This window comes from Acomys minous, assembly GCF_964271855.1.
Source record: "Acomys minous genome assembly, chromosome: 11".
In the NCBI taxonomy this organism is placed as follows: domain Eukaryota; kingdom Metazoa; phylum Chordata; class Mammalia; order Rodentia; family Muridae; genus Acomys; species Acomys minous.
The window spans coordinates 32,732,499-32,759,083 of NC_140492.1; the positions used below are offsets into that span (position 1 = coordinate 32,732,499).

At 39.0% G+C, this 26,585-nt stretch overlaps 2 protein-coding genes across 5 annotated transcripts in view; both read left to right on the forward strand.

The window, feature by feature from the left end:
• The window catches only part of ARL13B (ARF like GTPase 13B), a 60,697-nt gene extending 36,191 nt beyond the window's left edge, over nucleotides 1-24,506 (forward strand). Inside the window, exons 4-10 of one of the 2 annotated variants that reach the window (XM_084800470.1) lie at nucleotides 1,150-1,255; nucleotides 3,032-3,234; nucleotides 11,128-11,233; nucleotides 14,237-14,459; nucleotides 15,595-15,711; nucleotides 16,718-16,786; nucleotides 22,482-24,506. In XM_084800470.1, coding sequence (XP_084656596.1) covers nucleotides 1,150-1,255; nucleotides 3,032-3,234; nucleotides 11,128-11,233; nucleotides 14,237-14,459; nucleotides 15,595-15,711; nucleotides 16,718-16,786; nucleotides 22,482-22,558 — 901 coding nt within the window. In that variant the 3' untranslated portion in view covers nucleotides 22,559-24,506. The remainder of the gene's footprint in view (nucleotides 1-1,149; nucleotides 1,256-3,031; nucleotides 3,235-11,127; nucleotides 11,234-14,236; nucleotides 14,460-15,594; nucleotides 15,712-16,717; nucleotides 16,787-22,481) is intronic. The other variant, XM_084800471.1, reaches the window with a different exon arrangement.
• Nucleotides 24,507-25,792: 1,286 nt separating this feature from the next.
• Nucleotides 25,793-26,585, forward strand: part of NSUN3 (NOP2/Sun RNA methyltransferase 3) — a 102,764-nt gene continuing 101,971 nt past the window's right edge. For all 3 annotated transcript variants that reach the window (XM_084801228.1, XM_084801229.1, XM_084801227.1), the window contains exon 1: nucleotides 25,793-25,911. In XM_084801228.1, the coding sequence (XP_084657354.1) occupies nucleotides 25,900-25,911 (12 nt within the window). In that variant the 5' untranslated portion in view covers nucleotides 25,793-25,899. The remainder of the gene's footprint in view (nucleotides 25,912-26,585) is intronic.

The window sequence follows — 26,585 nt, forward strand, 5'->3', positions numbered from 1 at the left end:
AACCTCCATCTCACCTTTCTTTTTATATTGTTATTTTTAGAGTAAGCTTCTATAACTTTCAGGGTAGAATAGCAAAGTTCTATAGTACTATTTATTTATTATGTTATTATAGAAATTCAAAATTAATTTCTACGAGTAAGAGGTACTTACAAGGAAATTTAGGAATGAAAATTCTTTCGTAGTGTAAAATTTCCAAACCTTTAGTTTTTTTGGTATCCCCATCCCAGTGGAGAAACTGTTTCGAGTTGGGATGGACATTGCTATAATCAAAGTAAAAGTTAGATTGATTTCCCAAGTCTGTTTTCCCCACTTCCCCTACCAAATAAAATGGCTCCTTCACAGCACTCTGCCTGAAAGCAAAGAAGCAATCCTTCAGTGCAAGACCGGCAAACCAATGAATGCTCGGCCATTTGTATGATAGGTCATTTTGCAGCCTACAGTGACATGTAGATTTCTTTATTGTGCATCAAGAAAATCTCAGGACTCAATTTTGTGTTAAAAAAAAAAACAAAACAACTCATGGCACAGAAGAAACAATGTTGTCCATAGTGCTCAACTGTAAACTTTGAAGTACTACCTCCACGTTTGCTTACGTTTTTCAAAAGGAGCAGTGTGAAGCCGAACTAAGAACTAATGAAAATGTGCACAGAGGAGGAGTGGACTAGGGGAAACCTCCATTCTGACTTCCACAGTTGCTGTCTTGTCACTCCAGTGTGAAATGTAATGCATCGTTTCTAAGTAGAAGACAGGGCCTGAATTTTCATCAATGGGCTGTGGAAAGAAGCCTGATTCTAAAACAAAACAAAACAAAACAAAACAACAACAAAAACCAAACAACCAAAAAAACTAATAACGACAACAAAAAAACTAGTGATAGTTTTTTGTTGCTGTTGTTTTGTTTTTTTAATCGGTCTATTGATTGCTTATACTTTCTTATTGGCTGCTTTTTCTTTTAGTAGCTGGTTCTTTCACACTGCATTTTAGAGCAGTAAATATGACAAGTTATAAAATCTGTGCTTCAGTATTCCCTGAACCACCTTGTTCTGTAGTTGCTCTATTTAAGTCCAGGAAACAGATGACCATGGAGAAGACACCTCAGATGTCACATGACTATGTGCTTGCTGTACAATACTTCGTTTGTCTTCCTAGGTTGGCAAACAAGCAGGACAAGGAAGGGGCTTTAGGAGAAGCTGATGTGATCGAGTGCCTCTCTCTGGAAAAGCTGGTCAACGAGCACAAGTGCCTGTGTCAGATAGTAAGTAGTTTGATTATCACTATTACTGTTACTACTGTTATTATGATTGCTTTTCAAGTTTGTTCGGAAAACTTAGTTTCTATAACTATATAGTCAACTAGAAAGCAGTCTTTGGTGGCTTTGTTGCGTGAAAACTCAGTTGAAAAACAGCATCCAAGTTAACAACCTGAGTTCAATTCCTGGGATCCACATAGTGGAAGAAGACAACAGTCTCCTACAGTCTTATTTTCTTCCTTTCTTTCTTTTTTTTCTTTCTTTCTGTCTGTCTTCTTTCCTTCCTTCCTTCTATACTTCCGTTTTGTTTTGTTTTTCAAGACAGGGTTCTCTGTGTAGCCTTGGCTGTCCTGGACTCACCTTGTAGTCCAGGCTGCCCTCTAACTCACAGAGATCTGTCTGCCTCTGCCTCCCAAGTGCTGGGACTAAAGATGAGCACCACCACGCCAGGCTACCTGCAGGTTTTCTACTGACCTCTTGTACTGTGGTATGTGATCACACCTCCAAATTAATAAATAAAAGAAAAAAGATATATAATGAAAATAATCTCAAAATAATTTTTACATTATAAATCATTCTGTCACTGTTCCGTTAATGGAGGTTAGTGCTGCACTAGCTCCTCTGTTTGTCTCACTAACTTCCAGCAACTTTCCTACGTGGCTTCAACGATTTTGTGTTTGCTCTTTAGTTACTTCTGATTGAATCAGTCAGGTTGCAAATTTTGGAACTGAGAAAGAAAAAAGTATAAAATTTTAGCTTAAGAAATTGAATATGGCTTTAAAAAATTACAACATGCTATGAGTTGTCATTCAGTCTTAAGGAATACAGCAAAGGATTTATTCCACCTTCAGCAAATGATCATTGGGTTGTGAGCCTTACAAGAGTATCTGTTGCTGTACATTCATTGGCATAAGAATTTAAACTTTCTTGATCTCTCTCTCTCACCCTTCCTCCCTCTCTCTCCCTCCCCCTCCATCCTCCTCTTCCTCCCTCTCTCTCTCTCTCTCCTCTCTCTATTTATTTTGAGACAGGGTCTGTCTATGTCACCCTGGCTGGCTTCAAGCTCATCAGAGATCTTCCTGACTCTGGCTCCTTAGTGCTGGAATTAAGGGAGTGAACTACGAAGCCTGGTGTTTCCAGGTGTTCTTAATAAATATCAGTACTTTTCTCAGGGCAATTCAGTTTGTCTTCTGGTCTTCTCTTTTATAGTGCAACATAGATAGCATCTATAATTTTTTTCAACTTCTGGTTTAGTTACTGCAAAATTGTGTCTTGGAAGTTATTTTAAATGGAATTAAAAATAATTTTAAAAATTTAAAATTTAAAATAATTTAAAAGTTACTTTAAAAGAAAGTTAATTTAAAAGACTAAATTTTTATTTTCTTTCTTTCTTTTTTGTTTTGTTTTGTTTTGTTTTTCAAGATACAGTTTCTCTTTGTAACAACCTTGGCTATCCTAGACTCGCTTTGTAAACCAGGCTAGCTTCAAACTCACCCAACTCTGTTGGGATTAAAGGCGTGTTCCACCAAGCCTGGCTTAAATTTTGCTTTTTCAATAATTTTATATAATTGTTTATGAATATGTTTATGTGGAGAAATTTTATTCTCTCCCCCCCCCCCCACCCCCTACCCTGAGACAGCGTTTTGCTGTCCTTGACTCCCTTTGTTGATCAGGCTGGCCTCAAAATTACAGAGATCCACCTGCCTCTGCCTTCCCAGTACTGGGATTACAGGTGTGTGCCACGAACTTTTATTAATCTTTGTGTCAACTGATTTGTTTTAGGAACCTTGTTCAGCAGTCTTAGGATATGGAAAGAAAATTGACAAGTCCATTAAGAAGGGGCTTTATTGGCTACTGCATATCATTGCAAAAGACTTTGATGCCTTAAGCGAACGCATCCAGAAAGATACAACTGAACAGCGAGCTCTTGAGGAACAAGAGAAACGAGAGAGAGCTGAGCGGGTACGGAAATTACGAGAAGAAAGGTAAGTAGTAGATTAAATTTAACAACAGATCAGTTGGTAAAGATTAACAAGGGCAGCTTTAATCTGTTAGTTTTCCTTATTTAGTCAGTCTATTCAGTTTTATCTCTTTCTGTATGAACAAAGATTTTAAATAAGATTCCTATTTCTATGAGTTTTTGTGTACAGAAGTGTAGCTGGTACTTTGGTTTTGTGATGCGAAGGATCCAACTCAGGGATTTGTGTGAGGTAGGCAAGCATCCTACCAGGGAGCCCTATCTCCAGCCCAAGCGATGAACTTCTAAAACTTTTCTGGGGCTATTACAGTAGTGACGTATACTTCTCAAGTAGTGACTGCTTCCCAAAGTTTTATATTTGTATCGATTGGGAGTCATTTCAGAGTTGTTCTTCTCTACATCCAGGGAGACCTTGCTTCAGAAGAGGTGGACATGTCTGGGGATGTTTTATTTGACATTGGATAGGGTGATATGATGGTAGACGCCAGGGATGCTCTTAACCATCCTTCATTGCCCGGGGAGCCTCATCAAAGAGTTACTGGATTCAGTGTGTCAAATATGATAGACTGAGAAGCCTGTCTACGCTCAACGTAGAGCTAAGATGATAGAGGAGAGATGGACTCAAATCTGATCTTGAACACTCTTTTAGTTTGGGATCATAGCAACTCCAAGGAAGGAAAACATTTCATTAAGGCTGGCTTGCTGTTTCAGGGGCTTAGTTCATTATCATCGTGGTAGGAGCATGTTGGCGTGCAGGCAGACATGATGCTGGAGGAGCTGAGAGTTCTATATCTTAATCTTCAGGCAGCAGAAGGAAACCTTGTGCCACACTGGGTGTAGCTTGAGCACACGGAACCTTAAAACCCCACCCTTACAGTGACACACTTCCTTCAACAAGGCCACACATCCTAATAATGCCGCTCCCCATGGGTCAAGTGTTTACGAGGGCCATACCTACTCAAATCCCCACAGACACTAATTTTATCAAAAAGTTGTACTGTCTTGAGGTGTTTCTTTTAAAGATTTATTTTATTATGTGAATATGTGTGTGTATCTTTGAGTATGTGCACACATGGGGCAGGTGCCTAGGGAAGACAGCAGCATGCGATCCCCTGGAGCTGCAGTTACCGGCAGTTGTAAGCCACCCAACATGGGTGCTGAGAACTGAACCTAGGTCTTCTGGAAGAGCTGTGCTCAGGCCCTTAACCACCAGACCATCTCTCCAGGCCCTAGCTTGAGTTTTAAAGATACCCCATTGGAAGAGAAATATTTAATCTAAACTAAATTCACCAAGATGAAAAATGATTGCAACATTTTAATTTCAGAATCATTTATTAATTTAGCTCTATAAGAAAGTGCTGGGATTTGAATAGAGTTAAATTTAATACTCAATCTTAATTTATTCTATGACTTTTTGTTGCATGTTGGAATGAGAGAAAATTAGATTTTTTTTTTCTTTTTCTTTTTTTTTTTTTTTTCGAGACAGAGTTTCTCTGTGTAGCCTTGCCTGTCCTAGACTTGCTTTGTAGACCAGGCTGGCCTTGAACTCATAGTGATCCACCTGCTTCTGCCTCCAAGTGCTGGGATTAAAGTCATGCGCCACTATGCCTGCAGATTTTTAAAATTAAAGTAAGCTCTTAGAAGATTTGTTGCTGCCTTAGTAATATTGGCCTTCTATGTGGTTTCACAAGTTGCCTCCAAGTTGTTCCCTATTCTTGGCATTGTGTGAGGCCTCTTTAGTACTGTGGAGGAAGCCTCCTGGTGGTACCTTTCAGATAGTTCAGAGGAAGGACTTAAAGGAAAGAAATACATATGGAAATTACTCTCCAATCACCAAGTTCCAAGTGATGTCATCCTGACCTTTTTGTAAGTCTCTCTTGAAACCAAACAGTGCAATGAATGGTCTTTTTTTTTTTCTTCTTGTTTTCAAAATTAGTTGTTTGAGAATTTTGCCCAATATATTTTGATCATAGTCACCCACTTCTCAAATGGCGGGGCTTAGGGGCCTACCTGTGTTCAAGCTATGTGCAATATGACTAAACAGCCTATGTAGTGTTTCAGGCAGCATTTAGGGTGAATGGGAAGACTTCCTGGGTTTCTGGGCTACATGCAGCATGACCAGGTCCTGATGAGAGCTTCCTGTGAGAATTCTTTGGTATTTTTTGTTTTTAAATCCAAATATACATTTCAGGTTATAAAAGTACTTATCGTCAATCATATGAAACACATTATTTTTCTCTCTCCAGTGTAGAATAAAAACACGGGGGAAAGGCAGAGTTGGCTCACTGGTTGAGTGTGTGTGGAACCTGCATGGATTCTAAATATAACCCTGGTACCCAAAGAGGGAGGAAGTGGGGGGAGGCAGGTAGCCAAAAACTAAATAACAAACAAACAAAAAAAAAATCAATCCAATTGGATGCAAGAAGCATTCTGAGTCATCTTAAATAAGTTCTTTCCCTTCCATGGTGATACTCCAGATCATGTTATAGGAGGTGTTTCCTGGACCCACTTTCCTCTCCGAGGTGTGCTAATTAGAGTGGGGAACACTATTGAGCGGTGACTATGATTACACAGAAATTGAAGTAGAGAGAGGAGTTATTTTATTTTTTTATTTTTTATTTTTTTTGAGACAGGGCTTCTCTGTGTAGCCTTGACTGTCCTGGGCTTGCTTTGTAGACCAGGCTGGCCTCGAACTCACAGAGATCCACCTGCCTCTGCCTCCCAAATTCTGAGATTAAAGGTGTGCACCACCACTGCCTGGCTTAGAGAAGAGTTATTAAAAGCAACCTTTGTATTTTGTTAAATCCAATCTAACTGGTTCACATAGTCATTTCTATTAAAGAACAGAATATACTATTTTACTATGAAGATGATATGCTGTCATTTTAAACTTGAAGTTGGCACTAATGAATGAGTAACAACAATGGCTGTTCTATATGTTTTTTTATGTATAGAGAATTCTCAGATGACTCCCTCCTCTGAGTGTTGAAATAGCCCACTGAGATGACTGTTGTAATCCCATCTGCAGGAAAGCTGAGGCTCAGAATTCTAGGCTAACGGTCTTTAGAGGGAGTAAAGCAAAGCTCTACTTACATTGGCTTTCTAGGCTCTGAATGAAGAGGCAGACATTTCATCATGGAACATAGTTAACTGACACAGCGATGAACTGTATTCTGCATACAGAAAGAACTATTTCTTTCTGTTATAATCATTAAGGAGAACATATTAATGAGTTTTGAGGGGTTTCCATACATGCAAAATGTTTTGATCTTATCTACCCTTCCTACTAACCTCTTTTGGCCCCTTTCCTCATCTCGTCCCCGTTCTTCAATAATCCTTCTTTGATGTTCAGATCAATAACCCCCTCCCTTAATTTCTTCCCAGTGTATTAGAGAAAATATGCAATATTTTAACTTTCTGTATTTGACTCATTTTGTTTAACATGATAACCTTTAGGGTTTTTTTTTTTTTAATTTTCAAATGGCGAAACTTTCTTTTATGGGTGAATAATCCTTTACTGTGTATGTGTGTCCACACAAAATACAGCATAGATAAAAACTTATTATAAATAATATATCTGGTGATGAGCATCTAAGCTGATCCTATAACTTGGCGAATGTGAACAGTGAACTTGTGTCTGCATGTGTATCTTTTGTGTACTTCATTTTCTGTAGGTCTACATGTTGAAGTGGTATATATGGGTCATATGGTATTTCTATTTTTAGTTTTTAGTTTTATTTTGTTTTAAATTATTTCTATTTTTAGTTTTTTGTTTTATTTTGTTTTAAAAACCTCCATATTGGTTTTCACTGTGGCTATACAAATTTGTATTCCCACCAGCAAGGACTGCTCCTTTTTCTTCCACATCCTTGCAAGCCAGCGTCTTGTTTGTTTTATGATGGTAACCATTCCACCCTTAGTGAGATAGAATTGCAATCACTTTTTATAGTGTTGGGTTATGTTTCTGTAATGACTAAAAATGTCAACACCGTATTTGTGTATTTGGACTTCTTTTGAGAATTTGCCTGTTTTCATTTGTGCATTTAGTAGATTGTTTGTTATTTTGTTATTACATTCTTGAGTTCTTTATTTTGGATACCAGTCTTCTGCCAGATGAATAGCTGGCAAGGGCAGTATTTTCTTCTGTGCTGCATGCTTCCTTTCACTTTGTTTATTGGGGTTTTTTCCCTATGCAGAACTTTTCAAATTTGATGTAATCGTCTTTGCAAAGTCTTGTGTTCATTCTCCAAAGCACCAGGGTTCAGGTCTAGAAATAGCTTATCTAAGGTCCTGAAACACTCTCCTGGGATCGGCTAAAGTGGTTTCAGTTTTTCCATTAAGGTTTCTATTTCTTTTGAATTGATTTTTTTTTTTTTGACAGATTGAGAGATAGGCATGGAATCACAATCAGATGGCTGTAGATGCCATCTGCTTTTTTTTTTTTTTTTTAGTGATCTATACTATGTTAAGGCTCACATGTTTGTTTACTATGTTGTACTGTTTGTTTTTCCTATGTCACTTTAGTTAATTTTAAAATTGGGTGTTACAATACAGCTAGCATTATTCTTTTTGACCTTGTTTCTCCCCCCCCCCCTTGGCTAGTCTGAGTCTTTATGCTTCTGTATTGACTTGAGGTTTTTCATAGTTGTGTTGGGTATATTGATGGGAAGAATTATCTTGAATCTATAGACTGTGGTCTGTGATATGGACATTTTTACAGTATTCAACCAGTCTTTGAATATGGAAGCTCCTTCTACCTTGGATTATTTTTTGTAGCTTCCTTCTTCACTGTGATTTTTGTTGCAGCACTTTTCTTTATGCTTGCTTAAAAAGTTCATTTTTCAGTCTCCATGTTTATATATCTTCAGATTTTCTTGTTTTTTATTTCTAGTTTTCTATTGTCTTTTCATATGCATACACATGGTAATTATTCAGCCATAAATAAAAGAAATAATGTCACTTTTACAAAACGAATAGTCATCACTCTAGAAGAAATAAGCTAAATGCAGTCAATTAAGGACTGTATTTCCTTTCTTATGTGAGACCTCAGTAAAAAAAATCAATCAAATGCAAATCAAAGAGGGACTACTGGGATGGGTGATAGGGACAAAGGCGGTTGGTAGGAAGGGTGGTTATGACCAAAGTGCAATACAGGTGTGTTTGGAAACGTCACAGCAAAACCCATTACTGCTTGTTATACCAGAAAGAAATGGTTCTTCAGTTCCTATATAAGTAGAGTGTGGAAATACATGTTCATTACTGCTGCAGCTACTAATTGTGTTCTATGGTGGACATTATTTTGGGTGGGAAAATGCACCGTGGTGCTTACTGATGGAAAGAATCATTCTTGAATCTAACGATCTCACTTTGCTGCCTTTGAATGCTGAATGTAGAAGCAGGCTCTGCAGTGTGCAGTTTGAATTACTAGTTCTTATAGGAGTATTTGGCCTTGTTTTTCTTAGTTACATTTTTATATTAGAATTGCTATATCTGTTTTTGTAAAAGTAACTTTTATTAGCCTGACATCATCTTGGAGGCTTACTGCCTCTATCTACTAACCTAGGCCTAATTCTGGAATCATCTACTCTCCTTACAATCTAATCTGGACTTAGAACGTTTTCAGCCTCTGAGACTTACTGGTGAGTAAGCTCACCCTTTCTGCTTCTTTCTGAGCTCTGGCTGGCTGCTTCTACTCTGTGGTTCTGACTCAAACTAACTCTCTCAGCTGACTTACTCAATCTGGTCTTTCTCTTGGCCTCCAGCTAACTCTAGCAATCTGTTCTAAACTTGTGGCTCCTTCTCATTCTCTGGCTTGTTCTGTCTTCACCTGTGTCTAGTTTGGTCTCTCTTCAACCTCTCTCTATACAGTGGCCTCCTCTCTCCCTCCTTCTCTTTGGAGTTCCCTTGAGTAGCCTCCCTTTCCTCTCTCTTCTCCTGAGAGTTGGGCGTATCTATTCTGTCAAATCTTTCTCTGATTCGTCCCTTTTTCTGCCTCTCAATTAGACATCACTTTAAGTGTGGGCGTTTCCTTCTACAAACAGACTTTACTTTCATTGCTTGGGATTAAAGGCATGTATCACCACTCCTGAACCTAAGCTTTTCTTTACCTGAAACTTGCTCTATACCAGGCCGGCTTTGGCCTGAGATCTGCTTGCCTCTGTCTCCTGGAATTAAAGGCATATCTGCATTCTAACCAGAATGGTATAGACCCGGAAGGTCTTTGGAATCATATGGACCCGGGAGGTCTTTGGACGAGATGTCTTGCCAGAACAGCCATGTTCTGAATTTTAAAATCTCTCTACATGTTTTCACAGAAATATATTAACCAGTTACAGGGAAGAGCTACCCTAATACTAAGAACACCAGGAGAGAAAAGTGAAAGTAATATACAGTAAACTAGAAGGTTAAAAATTAATAAAAATAAAGGTAATAAAAGTAAAAAGGGATTAAAGACTTTTTCTTAAAAAAGGAAATCATAGTAGAAGAGAAAAGAAAAATGACCCGATTAAAGAATAAAACAGTAAGTTAATTAGAAAAGATAAGGGGGGGGGGGAAACCAAACAGGCCTCTTAGCCCACGTGCTCTCTGGGAGTCCCCCAGACATGAAGCGCCAGAGAGCTGGAGCTGAAAGTGGTTGTCATTCCTCCCTGCTTCCGCCCTAACAATTTAGGTCAGTATCCAGGCTGCTCCCTGGCTGCTCCCTGCCACACAGGTTCATTAGTGGTGACTCTGAAGGTTTTGGTATATGTATATCAGAGGTGTGGCACAGTCTGGCAGCCAAGATCCTGTCTTGCACCTGGAGCCTCAGCAGTATGTGGCATGGCCAGGCAGTGCGTGCTGCCTTCAGAGGCCCTCAGCCTGCCAGCCTGCCAGCCTGTGGGGCATGGCAAATAGTGGAACTGTGCTTTCTGGAATGCCCTTGACTGTCAAGGGAACAATTAAAACAGTGAATCTGTGAGACAGAATTGGTGGCATGGTGGGTCTCTGTGCTTTCAGCCCCAGACCCTGGTGCATCTAGTGTCACTCCTACAGAAAGGGACTGTCTACCACTGAGACCCCATCCCCTCCCGTCCCTATCCCGCCTTCCGTTACAGTTGATTTGTCACCAATATCCTGTGAACAACCATATTGTTTGGTGGTGTACCTTATCACTGTTACAGAGGGTTCTTAGGACCCTGAGGTTCTGATCATTTTCCTGGTTTGGGTGGTGGTTTGTTTGTTTGTTTGTTTGTTTGTTTACCAATAGAGCAATTTAGTTCCTAGGAATACGACCTTTCTCAAAATGGCTCCTAATTGGAGCCATTGGAGTGTTTGCTGAGGTGAGCGATAGGCATGGTTTCCCTAATAGCAGGGTTTAGATATTTATTAGGTATAAGTATTACATTGAGACCAAACTCTTGTCCTGGACAGCTGCAGAAGCTTGGGTTTCTCCTGTAGTTAGGGCTTCCGGTCGGCTGCTATTCCAGATGTTGCTGGCACCTTTACACTCCCCTTATGATTGCAGCTTGCAGCTTGCAGCAGCGCGTTTTCCTCCCACGAGAGGCCAGCTGAAGTTGAAATCCAGAACTGCTTTGTGCTTGTCTGTGTCCTTTCCCCTTCATGTTGTCTGGCTTTCTCTTCACTTCCCAGCATCCTTCCTGGCTTTCTGTCCTTGGAATATCCACTCTCATTTGTTGCACTGACTCTTCCTACTCAGACACTGGGAGGCCACTGCATTGTGACGGGGTTCTCCCTCTTAGGATTTCTTTTAAAATTCACATGGTTCATCTTTATAGAAGCATAGCATCCTATTATCAGTATGTCTTCTTGAAGTGCTACTCTAATTAAGAGCCATGAGTAGATACTTAAGGGTTCAGCAGTTTTTCTAAAGGAATTTTAATTTTTTTCCTCCTGTAAACAGAGAACGAGAGCAAACTGAGCTGTATGGGAGCAGTGTTCTGGCTGAGATGGACTCGGGGCCAGTTCTTGCTAATCCGTTCCAGCCCATAGCAGCTGTAATCATGGAGGTATGAACTGTGGCAAGTGGGCTTTCCATGTGTTAAATAAAGGAGTTAGAACAGGTGGTTCTTCCAGAGAGAATTTCTAATGACGTTGAAGGTGTGCAACTGTATGGAGATTAGCCATTTCTTTCCCATTTATAGTTTATTTTGGGGGCTGGGGATCTAGCATAGTGATAGAACAAATGTTTGACTAACATAGTCACTTAAAAAAAATATGTTCCGTACAATCTAAAAAGAGAAATGTTACTTCAAAGTATACAGGAATAAAAATAAGAGCTAAATATATCATAGTTACTGTTTTTGATAAAAACTATTTTATCATTTTTCGTAGTACTAACATTTGATTTTTTGCACCAGTATTGATGTTATTTTCTCTTTGTGATAATAGAAAATATAATTTAATGTTTATATTTTAAATTATATTATACTCATGTACATTACATATTGACATAAAAACTTTAAAGTGCAAACCGCTCAAGCTACAAGCCATGAAGTGAAAAATAGATTTTATTATATTTGAATTTAGAAGAACTGCCATACAGGGCTAAAATGCACAATGGGAACTTAAAATAAATAAATAAGTAAATAAATAGCCCTAATGTTAAAAGAGGCACACACGACACACACTCCTGTGATTATTGGCTAGTACTAAAAATTACTATAAGAATAATAAAAAAAGCCAGGGGCAGCGGCACACCCCTTTTATCCCAGCACTCAGGGAGGCAGAGGCCAGCCTGGTCTACAAAGCGAGTCCAGGACAGCCATGGTTACACAGAGAAACGCTGATTTGAGAAAAACAAAACCAAACAACAACAACAATAAGAAGAACCTGAGTACTTGTTTTCCAAAGGCGGGACTTGACCTCAAGGGTGGGAGAGGGCAGGACCATAATGGTGCCTTGTGGTCATTCTCTGAGAATAACAAAATTACATTCATGTCACACTCAAAGCAAATTAAAACAATACCAAGTTCACATTCATCAGCTTAGCAGAGCTCAGATGTGCAACACTGACTGTAGTGAAAGGCCCTGGGCACAATCCCCAATATTCCCTCTCCTTCAAATCACCGAGAAAGAAATGTCTCTCTCCCAACTCTGGCAAATATGAATTGATTTAGTTTTGCTGAATCAAAAGTTTGTGTTTATGCCATATTTTAAAATGTACTAACCCAATTAATCCATAGTCCCACTGTTAGGAATGTAATTTAAAACACTCGGGCAGCTTGTTTCCTATAATAGTGAAAAATTGCTTCATCTGTTTGAGTGTAATTGATAAAATAAGTTATGGTACTGCCGAGTCCTACATGGCTCCAGGGATTGTCATAACCGGGCCAGTGAAGGAATGAAGAAAAGACAGATATACCCAGACAAGCTGGGATTGGGAGGTCTTGCTCTGGTAGAGAAGCTACAGCACATTGGAAGCTCAGTGTGTTTGTTACATACAACTGAGCAGGGTTATCCCCTGTAGGCTGCAAGGAGGCAGCATTATTAAATACCTCTGAACAAGGAGGCGGATTTAGCTAAGCTGAGTAAGAACATTCTCTGTAGAGAAGCAATCTTGAAGTCAGAAACAAGAGGCACTGCGCACCTTGTCAACATTCTCATTTGGACCCTGAGAAAGGCTTTGCCATCATTCTGAACCTCACAGTGAGGGTGGGGTGGGCTGAGGTGGTGTGAGGTGGGGTGTCTCTTTACCATTACCATAGCCTGGGGTTTTGCAGTCCTGACATGGCTATGCCCCTGTCAACAATAGACATTCACTCTCTCCCTTTCACGATACAACCATTTAAAAATATTAGCGAGCACTGGCTACTCTTCCAGAGGTCCTGAGTTCAATTCCTCGCAACAGCGTGGTGGCTCCCAACCATCTATAATGAGATATGGTGCCTGCTCCTGGTGTGCACCTGTACATGCAGACACAATGTTGTATATGTAATAAATAAATGAATCTTAAAAACACAACAACAAATTCATTTTGAAAATTAATGTAACTGAGGGATTAGGGAGAGAGTTCAGTGGATAAATTACCTTATCCACAGGCATGAGGACCTGAGCTCAGATCCACAGAACCATGAAAAATTTGGGCAAACATAAGTGCGAGAAGATAGGGAGACAGGGATCTCTCTAGCTCATTAGCCAGCCTCTCCAGCCAAACTTAGCTACAGCCTTCTTAGAGGTCATATCTCAAGACACCTGCTGCCAGCCTCTGGATGCCACATACACTTGCACCCATACAAACATGTGCACACATCCATACTCTAAATACTTATGACAAATATATGACATTTAAAATAATATATGTTAAATATTATTTATTTGTTATTAACATTATCACAAATATACAGACATGTTAATTCAGTTGATTAAAAATAATAGGATCTAACAATGTTTACTGCATTTGAGGTAACTATTTTCAGCATTTCATGCATTCATTAACATGGAAAAACATATTTTAAAATAAAACCCTCAGTTCAGTTTTCTTTCATCAGCATGTGTAAGTACATGTGTACAGAGAGTGTCACATTCATGTATGTTGTTGTGGTATGTGTCTACATGTGTGTGGGAGAGGCTGAGAAAACATAAGGATTAGGGAGAGGCTGGTGAGATGGCTCAGAAGTTAAGAGCACTGGCTGTTCTTCCAAAGGTCCTGAGTTCAGTTTGCAGCAACCACATGGTGGCTCATAACCATCTATAATGAGATCTAGTGCCCTCTTCTGCCCTGCAGGCATACATGTGGGCAGAATACTGTATAAATAATAAATAAATCTTTAAAAAACATAGTGATTATATGTGGAAAGATGGTCATTTCTAGATTATGAAACTACTGGCAATTTTTTCTTTACACTTCTGAAGTGAATATTTTGCAGTTAGTATGTTTTAATGGTATATTCAAAATTCAGTGCGCATCTTACAGTAACATTGAATCACCAAAGTTCTTACTTCATTGCTTCCTTGAAATGTTCTTAAATGACACCATCGTGTAAAGATAAATTGTATTTCATGTTTGTCAGAATGAAAGAAAGCAAGAACAAGAGAAAAAGAAGCAGACTGTGGAGAAAGACAGCGATGCTTGCCTCCCAGAACATAAAGTGGAGCAGGAGCAGGTAGAGTCACAGAACCAGCCTGGCGGCTGCCACAGAAGCAATGGCGGTGGAGTGGGACAGAGCTACAAGGAGGCCGTGTCACAGCAACTGGACAATGACGATGAGCTGGACCAGCAGTCCACGGAGTCAGGTGCTAAATCCCATCATCTCATACGTTCCATATGGAAAGAGAATGTATACCTGAGTTTATTTTTATTACGCTCACAAAATGCTTCTATATTACAATACTACTTATTTCTGTTTTGATTCAGTATGAAGTGAGATGGCTCACATCATATTCACTCATTTTAAAAATAATTATTTTCTTGATATATTTGTGTTTTCTGTAGCTTTGTAGGTTTTACCAAAATTGGCTATTTTATCTTACAGATAGTTTTCATTTTAGAAAATGTTATATATGTTATGTGTTGCATATAAATTTAAATAGATGTAATAAATTTTAGGAATTCAGAATTTTCAGTCAAAAATATTTTTATAACTTTGTTCTAAATTTGTCTAATATCCTGTAAAACTGAGCTGGGCATGGTGGTGTATGCCTTTAACCCCAGCAATTGTGAGGTAGAGGCAGGCGGATCGCTGTGAGTTGAGGCCAGCCTGGTCTACAAAGGGAGTACAGGACAGCCAAGGCTAACACAGAGAGGCCTTAAAATGCTTCTGTGAGAGTCTGTACAGTTTCTTTCAATTTTGTTTTTATGGATAATAGATTCTTCTAGGTCTAACAGTGTGATGTTGGTTGCATATATTGGCTACATCTTGTCTAGGAATTTTTTTAATTCCTAAACAAAATAATGTGTTTAGATTTGATTGGGCTCTTCATCATATTTCAAGTGCTGATCTTTTTCTAGTATTTGTCCTTAGATTCAATCACTCTACAGATCTCTCCCGAGAAAAGTTGCCACCTCTGCCCTTTTTTGCAGGCCTTTCTGAGCTTTATGGACATTCCTGCACTTAGACAATTATAGTTGTTTAAAATGACTTTGGGTTTGGGAGAAATGCTAATTTTCAATATGAAGACCTCTCTTGAAATTGAAATAGGCTCTTGGCTGTTTGTGTTTTATTCATTGATCGTAACCCCCTCCTGTCCTCCAGCTAAAGTGTATTCTCAGTAAATAGAAGTTTGCATTTGGTTGTTGATAGTAATGCCCAAAGGTAAGCAGAAGGTGTTATGATGGAAATAATGCTAATCCTCTCATTTTATTCTTGGTTTTTACATTGTAGAAGTTCACTTTTTCATGACATAAAGTTCCATATCTGTATTCTTATAGATAACAGTAAAAAGAAAACTAAGAAACTAAGAATGAAAAGGAGTCATCGGGTAGAACCTGTCACTACGGATGAGTCGGCTCCTAAGAGTCCCACCCCACCCCCACCTCCCCCTCCTGGTGAGTAAATTGATAGACACTGGATGGAGAAATACAGCCTGAAGCACTGTAGGAAAAAAGGAAGAAGAAATTAGATAGTTTTCAGTTAGTGTTTTCATTATTCTGTTAGTTTGAGAGAAAGAATCCTTTACTGTCTGTTATGCAAAATCTGTTAACATTTCAGTGTTGTGGCACAGTGGTGCATGCCTTTAATCCTAGCACTCAGGGAGAGAGGCAAGGCAGATCTCTGTGAGTGAGTCCAGGACGGCCAAGGTTACACAGAGAAAGCCTGTCTCATAAAACAAAACAAAACCAAAACAAACAAAAAGTCAGATGGTAAAATGCACTAAGGTAACTTTACACAATAATTCCTAGAATGTTACCAATTCTACTTGAAATATCTATATACACATTGCTGAAGAGAATTGAAGTTTAATGGATTGGTAACAAGACCGAAATTTTAAAATGGTGGATCATTTCATCTTAAAAGTTACATAAATATGTGATTTTCTCAATATAAATGCAGCATGCATACCAGCTCCTTAGATGTTACGGGGTCGGTAAAGCTGTGGGCTACAACTACACAAAAACTACAAGCAGCCTTCAGCACTGAGCGCGCTGTCCCCGTCTCATAGCTGTTGATGAGTATGTGTCTGCTATCCATGCATTCATAATTCCCTTTTGATTATTAACATTTACAAGATTGATATCTAGTATTCTTTTTAACAAAACAATTCTTTTAGCCTCTGCTAGGTATTAGATAGGTAGCCAGTAGCGTATTTGTGATGGTGGCAAGAGGTGTGACTCTGTAATTAATGTGAAGAGCTAAAGCAGATGTTAGCATCCTACAGTACCACGGTGAATAGAAGACAATTGAAAATGTGTAATGGCTATTCAGATTGTGTCACTGTATATTCAGATTGGCATGGAATGTTGAATATATTTTCTGTCAAAGGAGGGATCCTCTGAAAAGACCTTAACAAGTATTCATTTAACAGAGCTTCTAAATGTTTTTCTTTCCCTTTAGTTGGCTGGGGAACCCCCAAAGTCACTAGACTTCCAAAACTTGAGCCTCTTGGTGAAACACGTCATAATGGTAATGCAAAAGGATCAGCTTTCAAATGTCATCTGTGCATTTTACATCACTTTTCTTTACCTTATACCTTCAGATTGTCATTGTTTTATTTTTGGAGCTTTCAGATCCACCACCATCCTTTTCGTTATACTTTTATCTTTTATTTTACCTTATTTTTAAACTTTTTAAATGCACCTTACAACTCTATAATTTGATTTTTTAAGATCTCAATACAAATATATGATGACTCATTCTTGTGTTTACTCATGGGAATTTTCTATAGAAGCGATTATGAGACGGGGGAAGTTTCCCGGCAACTGCATTCTGAGCTACTGCAGTTTTCTTCACTGTGCTAGGAAACGTCGCGCTGTGCCTGTGGTCAGTACACTGTGATAGTGAACATAGTCACTCTCTCTGCTCATAATGCAGCATCCAGTTACTAAACACTAAGATGAAGTCTAGGTCAACACAGTATATAAATGAGAGGTCAAATTAGTAAGCCAAATAAAATTAGGCTAAACAAAAATTCTGTCGAAGGCTTTATTGAATCAAGAAACTACTTTTTCTTGATGAAAGCATCATAGCTATAATCCAGCCAGCATTGTATTAGAAATCCAGGAAATAAAGCCTAGGAAAAGATAGTTAGGACTCACAGGCAGGTCACATTTCTGACCAGAAATCTAGGTTTTTACATTGTACCTAGATAGACTGCAAAAGAATAAGTCTAATTGTCCCTCCATAAACTTGTTCACTAAGAGAACCCACCACACTTACTGTGGTAACTTAATAGAACTTTGTTTCCTAAAAAGATTACTTAGTACAAAAAGATATTCAGTCATTAGAAAAGGTATTGTCAAAATCTCTACCCTATGTCAAACCAAAACATATTACTCAAGTATTCAAGCCTGTTTCTTGCTATCCTTTCAGAATACTGTACAGGTCCCTAATAGTTTCAGCATAATTATTAGTGAAAATTAGAAAACTTACATTTGTAGATAAGTGAATTTATTCTTAGCCTGTATGAGAGTGCCTGATACAGGAGTTCTAATAGATTACCTATTTCTATTTTATTTACTGATTTTTATATTGTAATATTTTAATTGATAAGATTTGATCTTGAATTTATTTATATTAAAATACATCGTCAATTTACATATTCAGTATTAGAACATAGTATTAGAGCTTGCCCATTTATATGTACACATATGGAAAAATATTTTCTTACAAGACCAATATTTTCTCGTAATTCATTTATTAAACACCTGTCTTAGTGATGATTCGCAGTGCTATGATAGAATGCCAGACAGAGCCCCCTCCTACAGGTAAAATACATCTAGGGTTGTGGTTTCTGAAGGGTTTTTTCCATCATAGCAGGCCAGCCATGGCAGAATGACTCAGTCCCTGGAGCGGAGAGCTTCTGTGGCAACTTGGTGACATGGCAGCAGACAGAAAGCAGAGAGGGCTTGATCCAGAAGCAGACCAGGGCTGCCCTCCAGAAGTTGCCTTTCGTGACCTACTGCATCTCCTGGTGGTGTTACAAACCACCCGGAGTGCCACTGGCAGGGGTCCATGTACTGATAGGCATACACCGTGTAGGGACATGTCTGAATCAAAATGTGACCTGCAGCTTCTGTACCCTGTTCTTTGAGAACATTCACTTGAACTGTGGCTTGTCGTTAGACCAGTCCCAACATTATTCAAAATTCCAAAGTTCAAGGTTCCTTCTGAAACAAGACAATCTCTTAGCTGTGAGCCCCCCTAAAATAAAAAAGAAAGTTACCTACTTCCAGTCTAAAATGGCACGGAATAAACATTCCTTTCCCAGCAATGAACAGAATAGTAAGGAAGGATGCATCTGAAGCAAAAACAAAGACTAGTAGGGGAAATATTAAATCCTGCATGTACAGTGGACAGGGCCCAAGGTGGTACCCTGTCAGCTCCAATGGTCTTGTTCTGCCTGCGCCTGTGCCTTTGCCATTTGCAGCACACACGGCCTTTCTCTTGAGGCAGGTTCCCAGGGCCTGTGGTTTTCTTTGACAGACATCCTATGTTCTGGTGTTTCCAGTGTAGCAGCCTGGGCTTCACCTTCATGGCTTCATGGTTCACACTGCCAGAAAATCTGCCATTGCTAAATATGCCCTTGCCTCAGTTTGTTCTCTGCAACTCAGCAGGCGTTTCCACCATCCTATAACTCTTCCATTCTGTATGCCTGCAAAATCCTCACCACACAGATGGAGAGCCGCAAGTTCTGCTGCCAGCTGTTGATATAGCTGAACTTTCCCGGACTGTGGTCTCCTCATGGCTACAGAATGGCTCTCTAGACAGCTTTTTTCTAATTGGTCACCCGTTCTGCTCTCCTTTTGTAAATGAAAATCTTTCTAATGAGTTTGTGCTTTTACATTCTAGGACCTTCTCTGGAGCTATAGGCATACTTCAGTTTGCGTTTTTTGTTGTAACATTGCAGTGTATGACGTGCGTAGCTCCTCTTTCATGGTCCAAATCCCTTTAGGAACCAGGCCTACAGTGCCTACACATGCTCTGTGTTAAATGTACTCCTTTCCTTTTCTGGGCCAAGCTGCTGCCTCTATTTTCCTGTTGTACTCTTTTTCTCTCTTCTTAGTATAGACTGGCTGGAAGCATCCAACAATATCCATGTCATGGCCTGAGTGTTAAATACCAAATACAATAGTCATTACTTTGGAGCTCAAGATGCTAGGATATGGTCAGATTCTTTGCATAATGGGATGTGGATGGCCACTTATCCATTCCCAGGACAGTCCTAGTTCCCATCTGAACCCTCAGGCACATGGCCTTTCCTGAGTGCATCTCTCAGCATGACCTTGCAGGGGTCCAGCAGAATTTCCATTGATCTTTGTTTATAGCATTCTAGGGTGTCTCTAGCCAATAGCTCCAAACTTTTCTTCATTGATCCCGAAAACCAGTTGTAAGGTCTAAGAGCTACACAATCACATTCATCACAGCAAGGACTCTATTCCTCTGTCACTCATTTTCTGTAGGATCCACAGCCTTCAAAGTGGCAGCACCAACACTTTGCAACTAATGTGTTGAAGCGTATGAGCTTGGGGTGGGGGGTGCAGGGGGTAGACACCCGCTAAAATTTGCTATATTAAGATGAATATGACATGCACTTTACCTTAAATTTACTAGAAAAAGTAGTCCTCTAATACACTATTGTGTCTATGTCAGTCATTTCTTAGTGCAGAATTGGAGTGATATTCAGAAACTCCATGGGCAGTTATAGAACGTGGCATAAGAATAAGAAGGGCCAGGAGACCTGTAACCCTAGCACCATGGAAGGCTGAGGCAAGAGCAGTGGGCGTTCCAGGCTAGCCTAGGCTACGTGAGAGCCTGTCTGAAAAAGAAAGACCAAAACAACAACAACAACAACAAAAACAGAGGTAGAAAAGAAAAGTAGTTTACTAGAAAAAATAATCTGAAAGCATAAAGCTACATAGGGGAAATTTTAAATTACAGAAAACATTGAAAATGGAATTCTAGCCTTGGTCTAAATAGTGAAGGCCTTACATATGTATAAAAATACAAGTTGACTATTAGTAAATTTTCTTTTTTTTTCTTTTTATTTATTTACTTATTTTAGTAAATTTTTAAGAACTAATATCCTTTAGTACATAGATATAGTATTACTAGATATAATTTAAAAAATTACTTTATGAGTGTTTTGCCTGCAAGTATGTCTGTGTACCAAGTGTGTGCTGTGGTAGTGAGAAGATGACACTGGAAGTGCACTTAGCAATGTGTGTGCGCCATCCTATGTTTGCTGGAACTGAACCCCAGTCCTTTGGAAGAGCAGCTCGTGATCTGAGCCTCAGAGCCATCTCCCCAACCCCTCTTCTTTTTATTGACTTCCAACAACACATTTCTTTCCCATTATATGTAGAAGTCTGGTGACAGACACACAGGAGATGTTTGATGAGCTAGCAGGAAATTAAAAAACAACTGCACATGGTTTGTGAGTTCAACGCTACGACCTTGAACAATTGCTGTAATCAGATTGAAAGCAGAGTAAGGGAGATTCTTACTTTGGTCACAGGCGTTTACTGGTGGTAACAGCTTGATTATTTCTGTGTCACTTTCATCGCTTACAAAGCTTTCTCTGTGTAACAGGTAGGACAGAGGCAGTCAACGAGTCATCAAATGAGAATCTAATTATATTGTGAGCTCACTCAATCTGTATTTCATCAGTGTGGTACATATTCCGCCAGAGGTCCTGCTGGACAAAAATACCAGCTAGGACAAATTAAAGAATATTGTCAAAGCTTAATTTTGTGAAGGATGATAAAAATTTGTGTGTCCTTTTACTGGTCTCCTAATTTCATTGTAAAGATGTTTGATGACCACTATGAAAATTTAAGGAAATTTAAATTTTTATCATGTGGAATGATTCAGTTTTCTGTAAAGAAGTGATGCAGAAACTACTACAAAAGTATACTAATTTCTTAGAAGAAAAAAAAGGACATTCTATGTACATGCATTTGGTCTCCTCATAAAAACGATTTTAAATTCATCAGAATAATTGGATGTATCTTGTAATTCTAATCATAACAATAGTGACTGAAAGTAAGAGGTTCCTACTATTGTGCTTGGCAATTTCTGTTCTTCCAAACTGCCTTTTAATATGGGCGGCAAAATCCTTAGACAAGAGCTGCTGCTTTTGTACCACTAAGCTGCGGAATCAAGATTTGAACTTAGGTCTACCTACTTTTAAAATCCACACCTCTAAGCTGTTCTGTTTATGCTATTACATTAATATCTGTTAGGGCATTTTGGCAGCTTAATTTTTGTTTGGAATTTACAATTGCATTGAAAATAATTCCCCTGGTACGTTTCTAATATATTTAAGTGTTCTTAGATAGCTATGTTTCTAAAATAATTTTAAGGTAATCTACTAGAAAATAATTTATGATGACTTAAGTGTGGCATTAGGTTTGTACTCTAATTTGTGGCAAAGTTAGAAATAAAAATTTTAAGCCAGTGCGTTGTCTTTGCTGATAAAGTTACTTTATGCTGCCAAACCTAAAGTCCTGAGTTTAATTCCCAGGACTAACATGGTTGGAGGACAGGCCCAATTCCCTCATGTTGTTCATATGCAAACGTAAAAATAAATAATGAAATATCTGTAAAAGTGTAAATGTAATGTAGATGGAAAGGTGAGGGCCTGGGACTGTGGCTCAGTAATTGTGTGCTAACCAGCATGTGCGAGGCTCTGGATTGCGTTCCAGTTCACATACTCAAAAGCAGGGATCACTTTATACACTGTAGTTACCAAACCACGGAATGGTAGAAGCATTAGGTGTGGGAGGCCAGTCTGCTTCTTCTAAAACACGTACACATAATAACAGCTAGAGAGAGGCCTGGTGTGTACCAATAGTGATTGGCAGGGTCTTAGCAGCAGGTGGTGTAGAGTCTCAGTATTTTGTATTTGTTTTCTAATGTAAGTGTGTAATTAAAACCTATATGTATATTTATTTGGTGTTGATCACTCATTTAGAGTTCCTGGTTATGTTTTGAATTTGTTCAAATTTTCTTGGAGTTTTGTTTCTGCTTTCTGTCTTTCCCACCTATCCACTCACGTGAGAATTGTCTACATCTTTTAAAGATGCTCGTTGGAAACAGGTAGCAGGGAAAACTTGTTTACCATACTGTTTGACATTTTCCATTTCCCTTCTTCATGCAGATTTCTATGGGAAGCCGCTTCCTCCACTGACTCTGCGACAGAGACCTAATGGTGATGCTCCGGACATGATCTCATAGCCAAGTCAGATGGCTTGTTCCTTTTAATATCAGCAAGGTGAAAGAGACCTGTCCTCACAGCAGAAAAGCCCTGAACACTGATGACTGAGGCAAGGCAACCATGATACCAGGGAGGCAAGAATATCCAAGATCGTGGCCTGATAATTCACTTCTTCATGTTCTATGGCTAAAGTATAAAGGAAACAAAATGACCAGTAGCTGACAAGAGCGCTTGGCCAAGTTAGCAAATCATAGTATTGATTCATTGGTTTACACATCTCTACTCCTGGACAAACTCCTGAAGAAAAACCTCCTCAGAAATGGAGCCAGTGGAATGGACTCTACATACCTGATTATTTTATAGTCTGTATTTCTATGCATTAAACATGTTTTATAAGGCACATGTACATGAAAGGGGAATTCCTAGAAATTTATAACCTAAATTTTAACTATTTTTATATTTTTTTCTAAAACATTTGTTTAAGTTTGCTATTCTATTTACTGCGCACTTTTGTACAGATGCTTTGTTTAAACTGACTGGATAGGACGTTGATTTACTTGACAGACATGAAGTGTACAATCAGGATATGTTTAAATAGCTTGAGGTATGTTTTGTTATAACACTGTTTTTTAAATGTGCACCATATTTTGAGTCATTTTTAAAATAGTTACTATCTTACAAAGCAAGTTTCTCAAATCTTTATCCTACCAAGTTACATGATTTGAAAGTGGTACCCAAGGAATTCTGTTGTCACTGTTTGTTTTCCTTGGTGATGATATCAATGTGATGAAATGTAATATAGCCTTTTAAAAAAAAACCAAGTTTGTTTAAATTAGTAAAAATGTGTGTCCTATGAGACATTAATCAAAATCCTAATAGACCCACTAAACTCCCGGATACTTTGAGAGCTCAGTTGCCCTCTGCTAGGCTACTTGGTTCTGTTAGCAGCTTCGTTGGCTGCTTCAGGTTGTTTCACTTCTTCCATGCCTCAAAATTAAAGGTAAAGAGGCTGTAAGGGCTGCTGCAGGTCTAAACACGGAACTAATCCTAACATGACCTTCTTAATTTAAAGTGATAGCACTTATTTTGCTGTTGAGGGCCATTCATACGGTTCTCTGTCCATTAATCCCTTACCAAAACTTCTAGAGATGTTGTTTTAGTAATGAATAAATAATATCAAATTCAACTGAAAGCATGTGTGTAAGTCAAGGTGGCGATAACAAAGTACGATGCCCATATCAACTTGTTGAGATTGGTACCAGACACAGGGAATGGACATATCCTGGTTTCTGAGTGTAAGTCCAACCAGGTAGGTCGGTATGACTATTTGTCTTTTAAATGTTTATAATGCATTATGTTCACATTTTAGCTCACTGGATCTGGGTCAGTCAGGTCACATTATGTAGTCAGCATTGGTAGAGTTGCTGTGAGTTTGTGCATGGTACCTACCTCGCACGCTGAGGAAAAAAATTTTAATTTCTATGCAAAACTCATATGTAGAAGTAGTAGATAGCTCAGATATGAGGAGAATCACAAGAAGACAGGATGCAAATTCTGAACTGGAGTTTCGAGGGGAAAGTACTCTCATCTTGCTGGTTCATTTTGTAATATTTACATTCCCTTTTAAAACTAAACCTTTGCTATCTTTAACATTTATCTGGTTTGAAGATAAAGATTTTTTTAAACTCTTGCTTCCTTCCAGTGTTTACTGTAAAATACAGTAATTACCGACTCTTTCATAAAAAATTTTTTGAAATTGAATGCAACATGAACTGGAATTGATGTTTTCTATGGGACTCTCAAAAATCAATACGTTTTCCTAAGACTATAAAATCCTGTAAAAGATGTTTGTAAGTCCTGTTGGATTTTAACACTTCGATGATTATTTTGTTATATTATACATTTTCATTCTTATTCATCATGAATTATAACATTTCACACAATAAAAAATAATTTACAACAGTATAACAGTTCTCTTTATTGTGTACTTTTAAATGATTTTCTCTAGCTAATTTTTGTTTTTTACCGTAATACTGTGCAAAGAGTTAAATTGGTAGGTTGAATTAACATGCTTTTTCTTGTTTTATATGAAAACTGTTTAAAGGATCTGAGAAAAAACCACTGTGGTTTGTTTCTTTGGTCCTTTCTCTGTGTAGCCTTGGCTGTCCTGCACTCACTTTGTACACCAGGCTGTCCTTGAACTCAGATGGGCCTGCCTCTGCCTCCCTGAGGATTACAGGTGTGTCTCACCTCGCCCAGCTGTGATTTCTTTTTAATGTTACAGCTTCTGATGTTTTGTCAACCCTATTGCCTAAAAGATATAATTTCCACTTGTTTACAGAAAATTCTATGTAATCCTTGTACTGGGCAATCCATATTTATATACTACATATATGATATTGTGATGGAGTACTAACTGAACTTTGAAGAGTGCTAGCTGAATTTCAAAAAGTAGTTTATATGTTTTCCTCAATTTTCAACTTTTTATACCGAAGAAAGCAAATTTATAATATTTATGAATTATTTAAGTGCTGTTTTTTTTCGAACTTTGATTTTTTTTTACTTGTATAGGTGTTTTGCCTAGTGTGTGTGTTTGTGTGTGTCTAGTCTTGATTTTTTTTTTTACTTGCATAGGTGTTTTGCCTGGTGTGTGTGTGTGTGTGTGTGTGTGTGTGAGAGAGAGAGAGAGAGAGAGAGAGAGAGAGAGAGAGAGAGAGAGAGAGAGAGAGGGAGGGAGGGAGGGAGGGAGGGAGGGAGGGAGAGAGAGAGGAGAAAGAGAGAGACAGAGAAATTAGCATTACAGATGGTCTTGAGCTGATATGTGAGCAACTTGCACTCAAACCCAGGAGCTACCCAAGAGCAACCAGTGTTCTTAACTGCCAGGCTGCCGCCATGTCTCCCGCCCAATGCCTGACATGCTAACAGCCAGCTTTCGGCGTATGTTCCGTAGTCTGTTCTACTTGATATTTCAATGCCATATTTAACACGACCCATTATAAGGGCACATTATCTCAGGCAAGCCTGAGGAAAGGCACGATTTAATCTTTGTATCGCTTTTCTCAACGCGGGGCTCAGACTTGTAAATTAGCTATGCTTCTAGTTACAAAAACCCATGGACACAGACGCTCATCCAAACTAAGCACGGGGAAAGAGCCAAGCGGCTTCACAAAGACCCGTCCCCGCTTCTCGCGGGACTTCTGTCTCCGGCGAGACTTGGTCACAAAGTACAATCTCGCGCGAACGGAAACAGGAAATGTGGTGCAACCCGTGTAGTCCTAGCCGAATCCGGAAGTGTGGCGGTTCTTTCTGTTCTTCCGCGAACTCTTTGAAAGAACAGTGGTTTGGGATCTCAGGCGGCACCATGCTGACGCGGGTGAGGCCCTCGGCGGACCAGCGCCTGGGACTGAAGCCGCGGAGCGACAGGGAGGGTGGGAGCCACAGTGCTCAACGCCCGGAACCGTTCTGATCGTGTTCCTTGTGGTGGTTGTGTCTACCCACGTTCACCGGAGGCTTCAGTCCGGGGTCGGGGCTGAGGTGCTCACTGCACTTCGGTGAATAAGGGAGTTCCAGGAAGTTAGGGCGACCCTTATTTTCCTAAATAAAGTTTATTTAGGGGGAGGGGGTAGTTTTACGTTTACAGAAAGGTCACCATGGTGACCTCGCTCTACAGTGTTTTTTTTTTTTTTCAGTGTTATTTTTAAAATTGTTTTATGCTTTCTGAAATTTCTTTAGCATAGATTCACTTCTAACCTGTGCCTTACATTTGGGTAATTAGCACTTCTAAAAACGCCATTATATAATATAATTTTATTACAAGTGAGGTGTTGCTCCCATCACAAGAACTAGTATTTTTAAAAATAGTTCTTTAAAAGCAGGAAGACCCACTCCCATCTGAGGGAATTGGCAGTAACTGGCTGTGGTTGCAGGAGAGCTAGTGTGTGTAGCTCCACACACCCATGTACATATGTAATGACAGCACTAATTGAACCGAGTGGATTTTTAAGAAGGAATTGAAGTCGGTTGGGGAACTTACAGGGGAAGTCTGGG